Source organism: Canis lupus, chromosome 23 (genome assembly GCF_011100685.1).
Source record: "Canis lupus familiaris isolate Mischka breed German Shepherd chromosome 23, alternate assembly UU_Cfam_GSD_1.0, whole genome shotgun sequence".
Lineage (NCBI taxonomy): Eukaryota > Metazoa > Chordata > Mammalia > Carnivora > Canidae > Canis > Canis lupus.
The window spans coordinates 8,251,467-8,270,004 of NC_049244.1; the positions used below are offsets into that span (position 1 = coordinate 8,251,467).

The 18,538-nt window shown below is 39.0% G+C and overlaps 1 protein-coding gene across 4 annotated transcripts in view; it reads left to right on the plus strand.

Annotated features, from left to right (window-relative positions):
- The window catches only part of OXSR1 (oxidative stress responsive kinase 1), a 95,263-nt gene extending 82,934 nt beyond the window's left edge, over window positions 1-12,329 (plus strand). For 3 of the 4 annotated variants that reach the window (XM_038570442.1, XM_038570441.1, XM_038570444.1), the window contains exons 13-18: window positions 1,835-1,981; window positions 3,337-3,401; window positions 6,017-6,069; window positions 7,508-7,576; window positions 8,824-8,888; window positions 9,491-12,329. In XM_038570442.1, coding sequence (XP_038426370.1) covers window positions 1,835-1,981; window positions 3,337-3,401; window positions 6,017-6,069; window positions 7,508-7,576; window positions 8,824-8,888; window positions 9,491-9,565 — 474 coding nt within the window. In that variant the 3' untranslated portion in view covers window positions 9,566-12,329. The remainder of the gene's footprint in view (window positions 1-1,834; window positions 1,982-3,336; window positions 3,402-6,016; window positions 6,070-7,507; window positions 7,577-8,823; window positions 8,889-9,490) is intronic. The other variant, XM_038570443.1, reaches the window with a different exon arrangement.
- Window positions 12,330-18,538: the final 6,209 nt, after the last annotated feature.

The following is an 18,538-nucleotide window of genomic DNA, read 5'->3' on the forward strand; positions in this document are numbered from 1 at the left end:
TTGTAAATAATTTCATTCTGAACGTGGCTGCATAAATATCTGGTTGAGTTCCTGCTTTCAGTTCTTTGGGGTCTGTACTCAGAAAGGAATTGCTGGGTCATATAGCAATTCTATTTTTATTTTATTTTTTTTATAAATTTTGATTAAAAAAAGATTTTATTTATTCATGAGAGATATATATAGAGAGAGGCAGGGACACAGGCAGAGGGAGAAGCAGGCTTCATGCAGGGAGCCCGACATGGGACTTGATCCCAGGTCTCCAGGATCACACCCTGGGCTGAAGGCTGCGCTAAACCACTGAGCCACCTGGGCTGCCCTATTTTTAATGTTTTGAGGAATCATCTTACTGTTTTCCACAGTGGCTGCACTCTTCTATATTCCTACCTGTGCTGCACAGGGTTCCAGTTTCTCCATATCAGTTCATTGCTTGGTTTTCTTTAACCTTTCTGTTCTTATTATAGGTAATTATGTATCTGGAATTTGGAAACTGTTCTTTTGAAATATTGCTAATACTTAAGGTTAACATTTTCTTTTTGTTGTTGTTTTTAAAGATTTTATTTATTTATTCATGAGAGACACAGAGAGAGAGAGAGAGAGAGAGAGAGAGGCAGAGACATAGGCAGAGGGACAAGCAGGCTCCATGCAGGGAGCCTGACGTGGGACTTGATGCCGGGTCTCCAGGGTCAGGCCCTGGGCTGAAGGCGGCGCTAAACCGCTAAGCCACCTGGGCTGCCCAATGTTAACATTTTCAAAATTAATCTTAACAATCTGTTTTTCTTTCAAAATCCAGAACCAGAGTTACTTTTTATTTCCTCTGTGTGATGTAAATGAACACAGAATTATACTTCTTTTTCTCTTGATTTTGTTTATATAATATCAGCTATTAAGCCTCTCTTGTTGCCCTTTTAGTTTTATTCTCTTTCAACTCTAAATTTTAGTATTTTTCCCCATCAACTTGTAATTTTGAATATGTTTAATTTGACTTTTTACTCAACATCAGTCTTTTTCCCCCTACATTACATACTTAATATTAATAAAAATATTTCAAACATGCAAAATTATATATATGTGTATATATATATATATATATATATATATAATGTCTGTGTTGGTTATAAAGCTTCACATCTGTTTTGAAAAGCATGTCAGATATGTTAAATGTATCACTGGTTAATTGTCTTTCTTTTTATGTAATGGAAGGTTCCCAGAAAAATGGAGCTTTTGTAATTTAGTATTACTACTTAAATCTGTATCTTGGAGGTGCTATTTTATTGGGCAAAGTGAATAGAATAGATGTAATTAGAAATAAATATGTGAACTAGTGTTATATGGGCTTTAGTATGGCTGAACTTGAAAAATCTGTGCTAAGTGAAATAAGCCAGATACAACAGAGTGCATACATTCTGTTTATATGAAAGATCCAGAAAAGGCAAATTGATGAAGTCAGAATGTAGATCAGTGGCTGCCTAGGGCTGGGTGTGGCAGCAGAAGTCAAATGTAAATGGGCACCAGAGAACTGAGTTGATGAAAATGTTCTCAAGCTAAAGTGTAGTAATATTTGCACAAGTATAAGTTTTCTAGAAACCATTGAATTGGATACTTAGAGTGGATGAATTTAGTAGGATATTACACCTCAAAAAAGTTATTATAAACAAAAAAACCTAGTAGAAATATTTGGCTTCCATTTGAAATAATATTCAAGAGAGGTAGAGGTGTGCCAGTGCACTACACAGAAACTGCTTTGAAAATGTCACTCCGGGAGGCTCTCCTTGCCCGTCAGCAGACTTGCTTCCCTTTCCATTCAGCTAAAGCAGCACTGTCTGGTTTTTTACAGCTATTTTCAACAACTGATCCCGTGGGTACTTTACTCCAAGTTCCAGAACAAATTTCTGCTCATCTACCTCAGCCAGCCGGGCACATGCCTGCACAACCAACTCCCGTCTCTCCCCCACCCCCGGCAGAGCCAGCAAAAACAGCTCAGGTAAAGCAGGAGTACACTTTCATGGTCGGCCTTCTGGGTAGATGGAGACAGCAGAAACTGATGTTGTGGTGGAGTTTAAAACAAACTAGAAATTCTCTTCTCACAGTTTTCATTGTATGCAGGTAATAGAGCTTTTCAAGGATCACACAGGTTTTCAAGCAGCAAGATAAGTTAGTGATGGAAACATTCCAAACCTCAGAAATTTGGGGATATTCTCATCAACTTTTTATGAGATCAGTATTACATCTGCAGCTGACCAAGTTCGTCTTGACACTAGGATTGTCAGTTCTGTTTCCTTTTTGTTCAGTTACACTTGTATTATAAATACATCTCCAATCCATGATTTTCTTTTATTACTCTTTTTTTAAAGATATTTGTCAATTTTATGAGGGTTGAGTTTATTGAAGTGATGAAATATCTATAAATGCACATCATTTGTCACACACAAATATCATTAAATCCTCATACACTGAGCAGTCAAGGGAATAAGGGACCCCACTGTGAATCACTCCCTGTTGGCCTTCTGGAAACTCCAGATACTGTGTGCAACACGTGACCTTATGCTCCATGGTTGGAGTGAGGTTTCCAGAGTCTGTTCATTTCTTAAATATTAGAGACTTCATTTTTTTTCCCCTAACATTTTAGACTGAAAGAGGTAAAGATGGAAGTTCTGATTTTTTTCTTTTGCAATCTGATGGTGGTCTGCCTTTGGAGACCTGCTCTGAGAGCTTCTAGGTAATCATGGTGTTGACTTCATGTCACCTTTTTATCGAATGCAAGCTTCCCATTTCTTTCTACCATATCCAGAAAGATACAGTTATTTTATGAAAACTGATGGAAAGATTGGATTCACTTTATAAAAAACTTCAGTAGAATGTATATTCTCTAGGAAGCAAGGGATACCTTACAGTTTTCAGAGAGGATTAGTTTAGTCATTAAAAGACTTGGGACCTCCAGGCTAGATTCCTAAGGGGCAGCTAGTTTAGATCCTACCTTGTATATTGCTATATGATACACTGGCAGAATTTTTTAAAGGGAAAAAACCAGCTATGTTGTTTTTCACCCTTGTAGAGGGAAAGAGGCATCTGAATAATACAAAATACAAATGTAGCTTGTATGGCATTTCATGTGGGTTTGAGAATTTTCTTTCTAATTGTGCTTAACTCAGGCTGACATCTCTTGTTGCTGCCTCCAAGTGCATCCTACCATAGCAAGAAATGTCCCAGCAACTGATCTGTCCTCACTGAGAGATGAAGAAATTGCTGCCACGTGGATGTTTCCTCTGCTGATGACCATTAGTCACCTCATGCTTAGTAGTTTATACGCTGACTTTATACCTTTCGATGCTTTTTTAGACTCTGCCTTCAGGAGCAGGCTCACAAGAGACCAAGATCCCAATCAGCCTAGTACTCAGATTAAGGTAAGTAAACACCTTCTGGTTACCTTTTGAATACTCTAAATATGCTGTTTTCTCTTTGAAAGTGACTCTTTTTTCTAATAGTCTGTGCCTGAGAGTAACCAGCAAGATTCTTTGCCCTCCAGTATCAAGGGCAGGGCATTGCAGGGATGCAATACTGTTGCCCTCATAGTCAGTTGAGTGTCTGACTCTTGGTTTCGGCTCAGGTCGTGATATTAGGGCTGTGAGATCAAGTCCCATGTCGGCCTCCACACTCAGTGGAGTCTGCTTAACATTCTCTCTCTTGCTCCTCCCCTCCTCTAAAATAAATAAATAAAATCTTAAAAAAAAAAAAAGAAGTAATAGCAACAGCACAAGGACTTGGATGTTAACTAGCGCACACATTCTCTTAGCTGTTTCTCCATTAATGATTTTTTCCAAACAACTAGTTTAGGTTTAGGTTCTGTAATTGAGTACGGTCTGTTGGCTTATCTGAAGATTAGGCTTTTAATTTTGACCATATATCATGGGCTCTCAGATCATCTGACCCAAGAGTGGAGTGCTTTCTGATTGTGATAGATCTTATTAAGGCCTTGTTCTTAAAATGATGAAGGGAAAATCCTCTAAGGATATAATTGTCTGTTTCTCTGTTTTACAGAAAGTGTTCTAAATCAGTGGTTCTTGCTGGGGTCATATAGATAGGTTCTGACAGATTGCTCACAGGAAGTGCCATAGGTGGCAATCTGCTCATTCTAACCCTCTCCTTTTGCAGGTAGTTAGATTAAGATTGCAGAGCATTCTTGTTAGATTAGCAATGGCTGTTGTTCTAATTTGGTCTCATTCTATTCATAAAACAAAGTTATCACTTAAGACAACTCAGATCTTCTTTAACTATTACTATATAATTCCAGTATTAATTTAATTCCAGTTATCTTATGGTGTTTCAGTTGTACAATACAATAACTCAACAATTCTGTATATTACTGAGTGTTCATAGTGTATTCTTGATCCCCATCCCCTGTTTCACACATCCGCCTTCCCACCTCCCCTATGGTAACCATCGGTTTGAATAGTTAAGAGTCTAGTTTTAGGCTTGTCTCTTTTTTTTTCCCCTCTGTTCATTTGTTTTGTTTCTTAAATTCCACATGTGAATGAAATCATATGATACTTGTCCTTCTTTGAGTGACTTCCTTTAGCATTATACTCTCTGGCTCCATTCACATGGAGCAAATGGCAAGATTTCATTCTTTCTTATGGTTGAGTAATATCCAATTGTATGTGTATACTGCATCTTCTTTATCATTCATCAGTCGATGGACACTTGGGCTGCTTCTGTATCTTGGCTATTGTAATAATGCAGCAGTAAAAGGGGTGCATGTATTCCTTTGAATCAGTGTATTTGTATTTTTTGTGTAAATATCCAACTGTGTGATTACTGGATCATATGGTATTTCTATTTTTAACTTCTTGAGGAATTTCCATGCTGTTTTCCACAGTGGCTGCACCAGTTTGCATTCCCACCAACAGTGTACAAGGATTCTATTTCTCCACGTCCTCACCAACACATGTTGTTTCTTGTGTTGTTGATTGTGATGAGAGTTAGGTGATATCTCATTTGATTTTGATTTGTGTTTCCCTAATGATGAGTGATGTTTTCATATGTCTGTTGGCCATCTGGATGTCTTCTTTGGAAAAATGTTTATGTATCCTGCCCTTTTTTTTTTTTTTTTAATTTATTTATGATAGTCACAGAGAGAGAGAGAGAGAGAGAGAGAGAGAGAGAAGCAGAGACATAGGCAGAGGGAGAAGCAGGCTCCATGCACTGGGAGCCTGATGTGGGATTCGATCCCGGGTCTCCAGGATCGTGCCCTGGGCCAAAGGCAGGCGCCAAACCGCTGCGCCACCCAGGGATCCCTCCTGCCCATTTTTTAATTGGATTATTTGGGGGGTTTTGGTATTGAGTTGTATAAGTTCTTTTATTATTTTGGATACTAGCCCTTTCGTATCCTGTATCATTTTAATTATACCTTCCTGTGCTCATGCATTTTCCTCTTAGTTTATTTGATATCTTAGAGGGACTAAAGATGGGAGTAGGTATATAAGAATCTCCTCAAAAGCATGAGGACTTTTTGTTTTTGTTTTTGTTTTTTGTTTTTTGTTTTCATGAGGGCTTTTTGTTTTGTTTTTTCTTAGTTTGTGCTTTGGTGGGTTTTTTTCCCTATTTATTTCTGTAATCAACGGACAGTGCTATATTAGTTTCAGTTGTACAATTCAGTGATTCAGCAATTCAATTCATTACTTGGTGCTCATCACAATAAATGTACTCTTAATCCCCTTTACCCATTAGCACCAAGGTTTTATATTGATTAATATAGGGTACATAAATTATATAGAGTACATAAATTACAGAGTAATTTATGAGTACATAAATAATAGAATACATAAATTAAAAGGGTTGTATGACAGTTAGATGGTCACTCCTAGTAGTTTGCTTTGAGCCCTGAAATATGAGCTCATAGAACAGATCATATGATATGTGGGAATAGAGGGGTCTTTCTTGAGTTCTTTCCTGTTATATGTTGGCAAAGTCAATATGCATAAATCTAGAAATTTATTTTACACATTGTTTTCTTTTGTAGGAATTCAAAAAAAGAACTAAATGATATTCGATTCGAGTTCACTCCTGGGAGAGGTGAGGACATCAAAAACATTAAAAACAAAATAACTTCTAATTTATCATTTAATGAAATGTATTGTGATGTTTTTGTCCTTTAGATATATTTTGCTTTTAAAAGATGAAAATGTTCCTGGTTTAAAGGGTTTGGGTGACATATGAATAAAATAAAAAATTCAATTTACTACTAACCTCATTTTAATATAATATAGTATAATACAGACAGTAATGAATGTAGCTGTAATTTACTACCTGCTGTAGTAGGCCAGGCATTGTGCTAAGCTTTCTATCTCATTAAATTCTCAGAATAGCCCCCTAAGGAAGATTATGTCCCCATTGAATAGATGATGAAACCATGGTTTAGAGATAGGAGAGGTAACTTCTTGTCATTCACACAGCTGGAATCATATCTACACCATATCAGGGTGCAGAGTTCTCGCTCTCATCACTGAATATGGTTGTCCTTCTCCATGACAGGACAAGGAAGAAATAAGACTTCCCGGCTACTCTCCCCAGGCCAAAGCTGAGTCCTATCAAGCATTGTTTCTGGCCATGAACTTCTCCCTGGGATGAGGCTTGTTTCTTTCTTGCCATTGTTACTCAGGATTCAGATTTGGGAGGTGGCCAGCAGCCAGTACATTTGTCCTGTGTGCCATGCTCATTCTTCCTGCTGTTTTGGTATCATCAGCAACTAAGTATGAAAGAGAACAGATGCAGATGTGGAGAGGTGTATCTGTTTCACTGTTTAAAACCAGGAAGAGTCTCATCTTAAACTAATTCAAATCGCTGGTCATCTGTGCAAATGTGTACTCATCCACTCTCCAGAGGTCCTCTTGTTCCTTTCAAGGGCTCAGCCCTCAAGAAGCAGCTTCACTGAGTCAGTTGGAGATGAGATCAGTTAGGGATGCCCTGTCCTTGTCTTTTTATTTCTGTTACAACCATTGATCAGATTGTAGCACCTAAAATTGCTAGATATGAAGAAAAGCCCACCAGAATAAAAAAGAAAATGCCTTTAGCAAAAAACTTGGGGTATGATCTCCAAAGAGAAGAGATTACAATTTTTTTCTTTCAAGATGTACTTGAAAATAAATCATTCCAGTGTACTAGCCCTGGAGATGTTGCATACTCGCCATCACATCTCAGAGCTGATAAGGCTCAGGGCCAGGGCTGCCCTCAGAATGGGACTTTCCTCTAAAGCATCACTGTCAGCTGTAAGTTATCTTTACAGTGAGCATCTGATACTGGTCATCTGATTGGTAGAGACCTAAGAGAATTTCCTACTTGAGGTAAGCCCAGTGGTTGGAGAAACCTTTCTGTGGGAGGAAGACCCCACCAGCCTCCTTGGTTTTGTGGATTTAGGAGCTACTGTGGGCTTGGCAGTGCCACCAACCACTCTAAGAGTTAGCAGTGACATGCGTGCACAAGAAATGGAGCACCTTCTTCTTTGTCCTTGCAGATACAGCAGAGGGTGTCTCTCAGGAACTCATTTCTGCCGGCCTGGTTGATGGAAGGGATTTAGTAATAGGTAACTACTTTGTGCTCTGCCCTGTGCCCCCGTGTCTGTGTCTGTGTATTTAGGACCTAGAGAAGCAGACTTTGATTCCATTGATCAGATCTCACAGGTCTTGGAATGGTCTTGGCCTCACTGAAATAATAGGTATTGGAGACAGTTTCTCATAAAAAAAGAAAAATCTCATTTTTGAGTTTGCTTTGTGACTTCCAGTGATAGTAAGTGAAAGCTGGGAGACTCTAGTAGATTGATGACATGTGTTACAAGTTAAACTTAGCCATATCTAATCCATTTTGGAGGGTGAAACTCAGCCCTTGTAGAGTTAAGAGGTAAGCAAAATTCATTAGAGGTTTATTTCTATAATAATCAGAAAGTAAGAAAAGGCACAGTTGGGCCATGGGTACATGTTACTTGAAGGGAAAAACCCATTGTGTAGGGCCAGTCAGCAAAATTTTTCTATAAAGAACCTAAATAGTTTAGGCTTTGTGGGCCATACACTGTCTCTGTTGTCTTTTTTTTTTTTTTTTTTTAAGATTTTATTAATTTATTCATGAGAGACACACACAGAGAGAGAGGCAGAGATGTAGGCTACATGCAGGGAACCTCATGTGGGACTCGATCCCGGGACTCCAGGATCATGACCTGAGCCAAAGGCAGAGACACTCAACCACTGACCCACCCAGGCGTCCCTGTCTCTGTTGTCTTTAAACCATTCTTAGCCAACAGCCAGACTAGAAATAAGCTGCAGGCCAGTTTTCCCATTCCTAGTTTTTGGCTTTCTGGCCCATGAGTAGGCAAATCCTACCTCTCATCTGTCTTTTTTTTTTTCTTTTAAGATTTTATTTATTCATTTGACAGAGAAAGAGCACCCAAGCAGGTTGAGCGGCAGGCAGAGGGAGAGATAGAAGCAGGCTCCCCACAGAACAGGGAGCCCAGTGAGAGCAGGGCTTGATCCCAGGACCCTGAGATTGTGACCTGAGCTGAAGGCAGACACTTAACCGACTGAGCCACCCAGGTGCCCCCTTTCACCTGTGTGTCTTGCCCCAGTTAGTACAGCATCTTAAAGTTATTTTGATCATGATTCCAGATTTATTTTTGCTACTTATAGTTGAATTTAAAAGATAACTTTTGTTTGCAGAGTAATTTATCTTTCTGCTTCCATTTTGGTTGAACATAGACCATTCTAAGCTACCATTTAAGTTTTTAAAACATGATAGAAAGTGGACTTAGTTTCTCATTATGTTCTGTTTGTATGATTACAGTGGCAGCGAATTTGCAGAAAATTGTGGAAGAACCTCAGTCAAATCGATCTGTCACTTTCAAACTGGTACTCTTCTTCTTCTTTTTTTTTTTTTTTTTAAGATTTTATTTATTTATTCATGAGAGACACAGAGAGAGAGGCAGAGACATAGGCAGAGAGAGAAGCAGGATTCATGCAGGGAGCCCAATGTGGAACTCTATCCCAGGACTCCAGGATCATGCCCTAAGCCAAAGGCAGACGCTCAACCGCTGAGCCACCCAGGCATCCCTCATCTCTTCCTTATTATTAAACTGTTCTTACACAGCAGCAGCCTCTGCAGACCAGCTTCTATATTCCCTGAGTGATGAGAATATTAAAATATGGCGGATTGTGTTCATTTAGCTTCCCCAAGGCCCTAGGCCAATGTCTCCTTTTGAGTGGCCTCACGTCCTCTCTCCATCCCAGGAAGCTTGCTTCCTACCCCAGGCCCTTGACTCTTCTCAAGAGAGAGTATTAGCCAGTCTGACTCCAGCTTTGTACTCAGCCCCCAACTTTCATCTGTGTCCTCTGTGTATCCCAGGGACCTGTACCCCACTGTTTTCCTTCCCACAGTCCTTATATCAGTTTTAATTGTTACCTGAAGTTTTGTTTACAAATAACCACAGCTTCTCATTTTGTTTTGTTCTTAGGCATCTGGTGTTGAAGGCTCGGATATTCCTGATGATGGTAAACTAATAGGATTTGCCCAGCTCAGCATCAGCTAAACCACAGCCTTGGAAGAGGCGGCCTAAGGAGATTCCATACATGCGTATCTCTGTTGCTTCTGTTGGCCTAAACCCACTACTGCCAAAGAACCCAGCAACAAACCTCCCGGCTAGGAGCTTTAGAGGTCTTTCTTTATGTTCTTGCCATCATTCCCCCGTTTTCCCACAGAGAAAGAAAAGTTGGATCACCAGTGGCCAGCATCCCTTCAAAGAGTTCCGTTAGTAAACTTACTGCACATGTTCCCTATCTTCCTCCATCTGAGATGGGAAATGTGCCTCCAAGCCCAGGAGGGAGAACTGTCAGCTCATCTTGCCTTACTCCAATGGTGGCGCTGGGTGGAAAGTAGCAGCTATATTGGGCTTCCTCATCTTGCCTGTTCTCCCACACCTGACAGGATGTGGGCATATTGGGATATCTCTTTACCACTGAAGTAGCAATTAAAAATTGATTGTTTATCTGGAGCCCAGAGAATTTAATTTAGTGATTTTTTTTTCTTTTTCTTTTTTTAAATCTGATGTGAATTCTAGCAACCTTTGTTAGGAAAAAGCACAGCCTCAGAAGGAGGCAGCCTAAACTGTGTTCTTGTTTTGTTCGTTTCTAAGCGTTTTGCTGAAGCTGCTCTCAGGCACCCCTCTTCATCACTCCCTCCAGAAAGGGTTGCTAGCCTTAACTTCAGCTGGTGCAAAACATCTGACTGTAGTCGAACTTCAGCCATCAGACCCTTCAGAGTGGAACTTTGGACTGTTTTTAGTGAAAACACCAAGTAATAGCGTGTAAAAGTGAATTTCCCCAGCAGTGGTTTTGAACAGGAAAAATTGCAACTCATATCATTGTGGAATAATTTATTCTCGGATCTTAAAAATTCAGTTGAAGAAAAACTGCTCCTTAATCCTCCCATGAAAATTTGCCTGGCCTCCACGTCATGAGGAAATGCAAGGCTGAGCTTTCTACAGCAATAAAGGAGACTCACCAGGCCAGCGAGGCCTGCCTTCCGCCCCTCTCCTGCACTGACCCTTTGGAGAGGGTCCACACTTCTGTGCGCTGAACCTGACCCAGGATGGAAAGTGAAACCACATGTGCCGTGACTTAGGATTTATGAGTAGACAGTGTTCATTTGATTTTCTATAGAAATAATATAAATTATTCTTTGGGTTTAAAAAAGAGCACTCATAATGCAATATGTGAGTAATCGGTGGGGCCGATTTTCTTTCCTACTGTTTTGCAGTCAGCCTCTAACTGCAAGTAGCCCGAACAGTTTTTGTATAAGAAAGGGACACTCAATCTGGCCTTAAAACGACACACAAAGATGAGCTTTGGCCTCACGGAAAGGGGAGAGCTGCCTCTTATAGAATTGCTCAAGCCCTTTCCAGCGCTGTTGGTCTGTGAATAACAAGATTGCTTTGTCTAGTTTTCTCTTGGAGCATCTCCGGAAGCTTTCCCCACAACTCTTGTTTCATTCTAAGCTTGTAGTTTTAGTCCTGAGCTTTCTTCCCCTTCCCTGGGTGCAGAGGCATACTGAGTAAGGAGTGGGTGTTGGGGAGGAGGAGGGGGTATGGGTTTGAGGTGGCCATTGAAAGGAAAATAGATGAAAGGATCTAAGATCAAAGTCCAGGGTCCCAGCAGGGTTGGTAAAAATCAGGAGCCTGCCAAACCTAGAGAGGGAAAAGAAGACTGATTAGCTTGCTGGAAAAATATTTACCTTTCTCTCTCTCTTTCATTCTTTCTTTCTTTCTTTCTTTCTTTCTTTCTTTCTTTCTTTCTTTCTTTCTTTCTTTCTTTCTTTCTTTTCTTCTTTCTTTCTTTCTTTCTTTCTTTCTTTCTTTCTTTCTTTCTTTCTTTCTTTCTTTTCTTTCTTTCTTTCTTTCTTTCTTTCTTTCTTTCTTTCTTTCAGAGTAGGAGGAATGGGGAGCAGGCAGGTGGAAATAAGATGTGAAAGAGAGATAGCATCCTCTTTGGCACAGGACTAGTGGCTTACTTTTGAGCCCGTATTTTGGTTTCAAGCAAGCTATCATCATCTACTTATTGATAAATCCAAGGGGTGATGGCATCATTCTGTTCTAGCATTCTATTCGGAGGTGGTCTGGAGCCGAGGCTGGGTGTTAGCAGCAACTCATTTCCCTGTTCATTTTCTCCAGCCAGCCATTACTCTTAAACTGCAGTGGAACAGGCATGGCAATAGAAGTGGGCTGGGGCTTTCTCTTTTCTTTTCAGTTCAGCTTTTGCCCTGCTGGGAATTAGGAGCCAGACACCAAGCCCCAGCACAGTGTTATTTCTTCTTCCGCGTGATGTATGGTGGACTCCCTGTGCTGACTTAAGCAGTGATGCTGAGGAAATACGTGAACAGAAACTTCCCAGGTTGGACAGCACACGACTTAGTGAGCGACCTTGCTTCTCTCCAGGAGCAGTGGCTTAGGGTGCACCTCTGTCTCTAGGTCCCCAGGATCCCCAGGTCCCTTGGGGTAGAGACTAATTTAGCACAAGATAACATGTGCCAATGCCATTTGTGAAATGTATGGTCTTATTCTAAGTGACTGATGGATTTGTTTGGGGTTTTTGCTTAAGTTTTGAACCAAATCCTAGAGCCAGCTGATACTATTTAATAATCTGAGGATAGAATAATGGTGTATCAATAAATGGAGGTTCCTCCTATGATGTCTGGTAGATTATGGAAGATGTAAAATATTTTACCTCCCCCTTCCTTTTTTTGACTTTGTATTTTGCTGCATGTTTCCTTCATTTTTAATCAATAAAGAGTAAATTGTCTGTGGTGGTGTAAGGATTCTTTACTTCAGTGCTTGCTGGTGGGGAACAGTGAGGAGTGGGTCAAGGAGTCACTACTAACTTAATTCTTCACACAAATGGACAAAAACCAAAGTGCACCTAAATTTTAAAAAACTGTGTGTACTGATCTACGAATTATTAGAACAGCTTAAATCCATTGCACAGATGGGGAAACCGAAATCCCAAAAGGGAAAGAGAAGATATGGCCAGGGAAATTTCACAGGGTAGGGCATGAGACTCCTACTGATCTTTCCTGTTTGATTCTTTTTTTTTTTTTTTTTTTTTTAAGATTTATTTATTTATTCATTCAGAGAGAGCGAAGAGAGAAGCAGAGACACAAGCAGGCTCCATGCAGGAAGCCTGATGTGGGACTCGATCCTGGGTCTCCAGGACCACACCCTGGGCTACAGGCGGCGCTAAACCGCTGCGCCACCGGGGCTGCCCTCTTGTTTGATTCTGCTTATGCTGTTGGATAGGGGAAAGAGGCCAGACTCAAGCCATTGGGGTCCCTTTTGGAAAATTCAGAGCAGGGCTGACCTTGTCCCTATTTGTCTTTGATACTGAAATGGTGGGGTTTCAAGTGAGATTCTGGCTCCTTTGTATTCCTGCACCTCCCAGATACGTAATCTCCCTGAAGGTGGCCTCCTGGGAGGGGACTGCTCGTGGATCCTTATAATTCAGAGCTCAGGCATTGACAGCATTGTATCTGAGTGAATTTGATTTCAAGATAAGCAGGTCATGAGAGTGGAATCTGACTGGGGCACTTGGGTAGCTCAGTTGGTTAAGCGTTCTTACTCTTGATTTCGGTTCAGGTCATGATGTCAGGGTCCTGAGATTGACCCCTTGTTGAACCCCATCAGGCTCCACACAGAGTGGAGTCTACTTGAGATTCTTTCTCCCTGTGCCCCTCCCTCCACTCACGTACTCTGTCCCTCTCTCTAAAATAAATAAACAAAATCTTTTTTTTAAAAAAGTGGACTATTGTGGGGACAGAGGAGGTGCTAGTTACTTAAAAGTGTTTGTGGTATGTGTGGGGGGAGGTGGCAGGACAAGAGTAAAAAGAGCCTTTCCGTTGTCCATTCTCTAACAAGATCAGGTGTCAAGGGGCCTGATTCCTTAGCTGTACCTCATATTAGCAGTTTTCCATGCCACAGTACATGGATTTCTCCTTTGGATCAGCTCATCTACGCCACACTTTTGCCCTTTTAAAAAAAAATAGACTTCATTTTTTAGAGCAATGTTAGTTTCACAGTGAAATTGAACAGAAATTATACAAAGTTCCCATACGCCCTTTGACCCCACACAGGCACGGCTTCCCCTACTGTCAACAACCTGCTCAAGAGTGGTACACTGGTTTCAATCAATGAACCTACATTGACGCGTCATTATCACCCAAAGACAATAGTTGACATACAGGTTCACTTTTGACTGTGGAACATTCTATAGATTTAGACATGTATAGTGACATGTATCCATCATTATATAAAATAGCTTCACTACCCTAAAATCCCCTGTATTCCACCTGTCCATCTCCCTTTTAGTCCTTGGCAACTACTCATCTTTTCAGTGTCTCCATAGTTTTACCTCTTCCTATGTCATGTTAGACTCCTACAATACGGAGCCTTTTCAGAATGGCTTCTTTTGCTTACTAATATGTAATTAAAGGTCTCCTCTGTGTGTGTGTGTGTATGTGTGGTTTAATAGCTCTTTTTTTTCTTTTTTAGTGCTGAATATTCTATGTTTGATGTATGAGTTTATTAATCCATTTACCTATGGGTTGCTTTTAAGTTTTGACAGTTATGAATAAAGCTGCTATAAGCATCTATGTGGGAGTTCTGTGTGGATATGAGTTTTTAACTCCTTTTGGTAAATGCCAAGGATCCCAATTACGGATTGTAGGGTAAAAGCATAGTTTTATAAGAAACCACCAGCTGTCTTCCAAAGTGGCTGTTATCTTGCATTCCACAACGGAGAGTTTCTGTTGCTCTACATCCTTGCCACCATTTGGTGGTGTCAGTGTTTAAGACTTTGGCAATTCTAACAGGTGCTTAGTGATACCTTGTTTTAAGTTGCAATTCCTTACTGAGATGACCTCTAACATCTTTTTATATGCTTATTTGCCTTCTGTATACTTAAGGGTGTCTGTTCAAGTCTTTTGCCCATTTTAATTTTTTTTATTTATTTATTTTTGCCCATTTTTAATAAGACTTTTCTTATTGTTGAGTTTTAAGAGTTCTTTGTATATTTTGTATAAAAGTCCGTTATTAGATACAGGCATACCTCATTCTACTGCACTTCACTTTATTGTGCTTTGCAGATACTGAGTCTTTTGCAAATTGAAGGTGTGTGGCAACCCTGCATTGAGCACACCTCCAGGTGCTATTTTTTCAACAGCATTTGCTCATTTTGTGTCAATAAAGTATTTCTTAATTAAGGTCTGTATATTGTTTAAACATAATGCTGTTGTACACTTAGTAGATTACTGCATAGTGTAAACATAACTTTTATATGCAGTGGGAAACCAGAGTCATTTGATTGGCTTTTTTTTTTTTAAGATTTTATTTATTCATAGAGACACAGCTAGAGAGAGAGAGGCAGAGACACAGGCAGAGGGAGAAGCAGGCACCATGCAGGGAGCCTGATGTGGGACTCAATCCCGGGTCTCCAGGTTCACACCCTGGGCTGCAGACGGCGCTAAACCGCTGCGCCACCGGGGCTGCCCTTGATTGGCTTTATTGCAATGTTTGCTTTTATTACAGTGATTTTGAACCCATTATCTTCAAGGTGTGTCTTTTATGTCTTTGCAAATATTTTTTCCAGTCTTCCTTTTTTCCCCGGAGCATATTTTAATCCTAATATAGTCCAGCTTATCTGTTATTTCTTTCATGGATCATGTCTTTGGTGTTATATCTTAAGAAATCTTTACCACACCCAAGGTTATCTAGATATTTGCTTATGTTATCTTCTAAGAGTTATATAGTTTTGAATATTAGACTGCAGTCTTCGATCCATTTTGAGTTAATTTTCTTGAAGAGTTTAAAGTCTGTATCTAGAGTTACTTTTTGCCTCTGCGTGTCCAGTTGTTCTAGCACTGTTTTTCTGCCATTGTCTTAATTGCCTTTGCTCTTTGGTCAAGGATCACTTGAATCTATGAGTCTATTTTTAGGCTTTATATTCTGTTCCGTTGATATGTTTATTCTTTATACTCTCTTGATTACTACAACTTTATAGTCTATTTTTTTAAAGATGTTTTTAGGGCAGCCCTGGTGGCCCAGGGGTTTAGCGCCACCTTCAGCCCGGGGTGTGATCCTGGAGACCCCAGATCAAGTCCCACATCAGGCTCCCTGCATGGAGCCTGCTTCTCCCTCTGCCTGTGTCTCTGCCTCTTTCTCTCTCTGTGTCATGAATAAATAAATAAAATCTTTTTTAAAAATTTTTTTTAATTTATTCATGAGAAACACAGAGAAAGAGAAGAACACTTAGAATTAAGTCAATTAATTTTTGTCAGTTCTTTTAGGTTTTCTAGTAGCTGCTAGTGTCTGTCTGATGGATAATCACGTTATCTACAAACAAAGACCACTTCTTTCTTTCTTGCCAATCTACATACTTTACTTTTTCTTTTTTTAGGATTTATTTATCAATTAAAGAGTATACATGAGTAGGGGGAGGGGAAGAGAATGAATATCTCAAGTGGACTGGACTCCACACCGAGCACAGAACCCAATGCAGGGCTCAATCTCCTGATGTTGAGATTATGCTCTGAGCCGAAATCAAGAGTTGGATACTCAACCAACTAGTCACCCAGATGCTCCTCATTTCCTTTTCTTGTATTGTATTAGTTGGGATATTTAATGTGATGTTGAAAAGCAGTGGCAAGAGAGGATATTCTTGTCTTGGTCCTGATTTTAGTGGAAAAGCTTCTATTTTCTCATTAAGTACAGTGTTAGCAAATGGGTGTTGAATTTTGTCAGGTGCTTTTTCTCCAGCATGTGATTTTTCTTTTTTAGCATGTAGATATGATGGATTGTATTAACTGATTTTTGCATTTTGAGCAAGGTTCATATATCTGAGATAAATCCCATTTGGTCATTGGATATAAATCCTTTTTTTTTTTTCATTGTTTGATTTCACTTACTAATATTTTGTTGAGGTTTTTTGCATCTTTGTTCATAAGAAATCTTGCTCTCTAGTTTTTTTGCAGTGTCTTTAATTTGCTCTTAGGGTAATGCTGGCTTCATAGAATGAGTTAAGAAGTATCCCCTCAGTTTCTGTCTTCTGGAAGGGATTGTAGAGAATTGATATAATTTCTTAAATGTTTGGTAGAATTCATTAATGAGTTGATTTGGGCCTTGTGATTTCTTTTTTGGAATATTATTGTTGATTCAATTTCTTTAATTGATACAGGCCTTTTCAGATTGTGTATTTCTTCTTATGTAAGCTTTAGCTTGTGTCCTTTAAGAAATTGGTCCATTTCATCTAGGTTATCAAAACTGTAAGCATAAAGTTATTTATAGTATTACTTTGTTATTATCTTAATGTGCATTGGATCTGTAATCATGACTCTTTCATTTTTGATGTTAGTAATTTTTGTCTTTTCTCTCTTTTTCTTAGCCTAACTAGAGGCTTATCAATTTTATTGATCTTTTCAAAGAATCAGCTTTTGCTTTTATTGATTTTCTCTATTATTTTCCTGTTTTCTATTTCACTGATTTGTCTAATTCTTTTACTTATTTTCTACTTTTTTTGGATTTAATTTGTCCTTCTTTTTCTACTTACCTAAGGCTTAGAATTACTGATTTTGGATTTTTCTTCTTTTCAGTGCCAGAAATTTCACTCTAAATACTGCTTTTGTGGCGTCTCATTGATTGTAATATGTTATATTTTCATTTCATTCAAAATATTTTAAAATTACTTTTGAGATTACTTATTGGGTCCATGTGTTCTTGAGAAGTATGTTGTTTAATCTCCAAGTATTTTGTGATATTTCAGCTGTCTTTATCTTATTGATTTCTAGATTAATTCCATTGCGGTTTGAAAGAAGACATTGTATGATTTTTTTTTTTTTTTTTAAGTTTAAGTTTTGGGACACCTGGGTGGCTCAGTGATTGAGCCTCTGCCTTTGGCTCAGGTTATGATCCTGGGGTCTAGGGATCAAGGGATCAAGTCCCACATTGCACTCCCCATGGGGAACCTGCTTCTCCCTCTGCCTCTGTCTCTGCCTCTGTGTCTCTCATGAATAAATAATTAAAATCTTAAAAAAAAAAAAAAAAAAGTTTAAGTTTTTAACTTTAAAATGTGAGTTATGGCCCAAAATGTAGTCTATCTTAGTAAATGTTCTATGTGAGCTTAAGAATGTGTACTCTACTGTTGTTGGATGAAGTTAGTCTATAAATGTCAGTTGGATCTAGTTGATTTGTGGTGTTTTCAACCATGTCCTTACCAATACCTGCCTGTTGGATCAGTCCATTTCTGATAGAGGGATGTTGAAGTCTCTATCTATAATAGTGGATTAATATATTTCTCCCTGCAGTTCTATCAGTTTTTGTCTCATGTATTTAGATCATCTGTTTTTGATGAATACACACTAGGAATTGTCCTCTTGGACTCAAATAAAATCAGAAATGAAAGAGAAGAAACAACACCACCACAAAAATAAAAAGGATTGTAAGAGAATGTTATAAAAAATTATATGTCAACAAATTGGACAAACTAGAAGAAATAAATTCCTAGAAACATACAACCTAACTGATAATGAAGTAGCTGAAAGAGAAATTAAGAAAACAATCCCATTTACAATTTCACCAAAAATAATAAAATGCTGAGGAATAAATTTAACCAAGGATATGAAAGACCTGTACTCTGAAAACTATAGAACATTATTGAAAGAAATTAAAGATGGCATGAACAAATGGATAGATAATCCATGCTCAAGAATGAGAAGGACCAATATTGTTAAAATGTCCATACTACTCAAAGCAACCTACAGGTTTAGTGCAATCCCTATCAAAATACCAACATTTTTTCACAGAACTAGAATAATACTAAGATTTATGTGGAACCACAGAAGAACCCCCAAAAAGAAGAACAAAGCTGGAGGTACTATAATCCCAGATTTAAAAATACACTACCAAGCTATAATAATCAAAAGTATGCTTCTGGCACAAAAATAGAGACACAGATCTAAGGAGCAG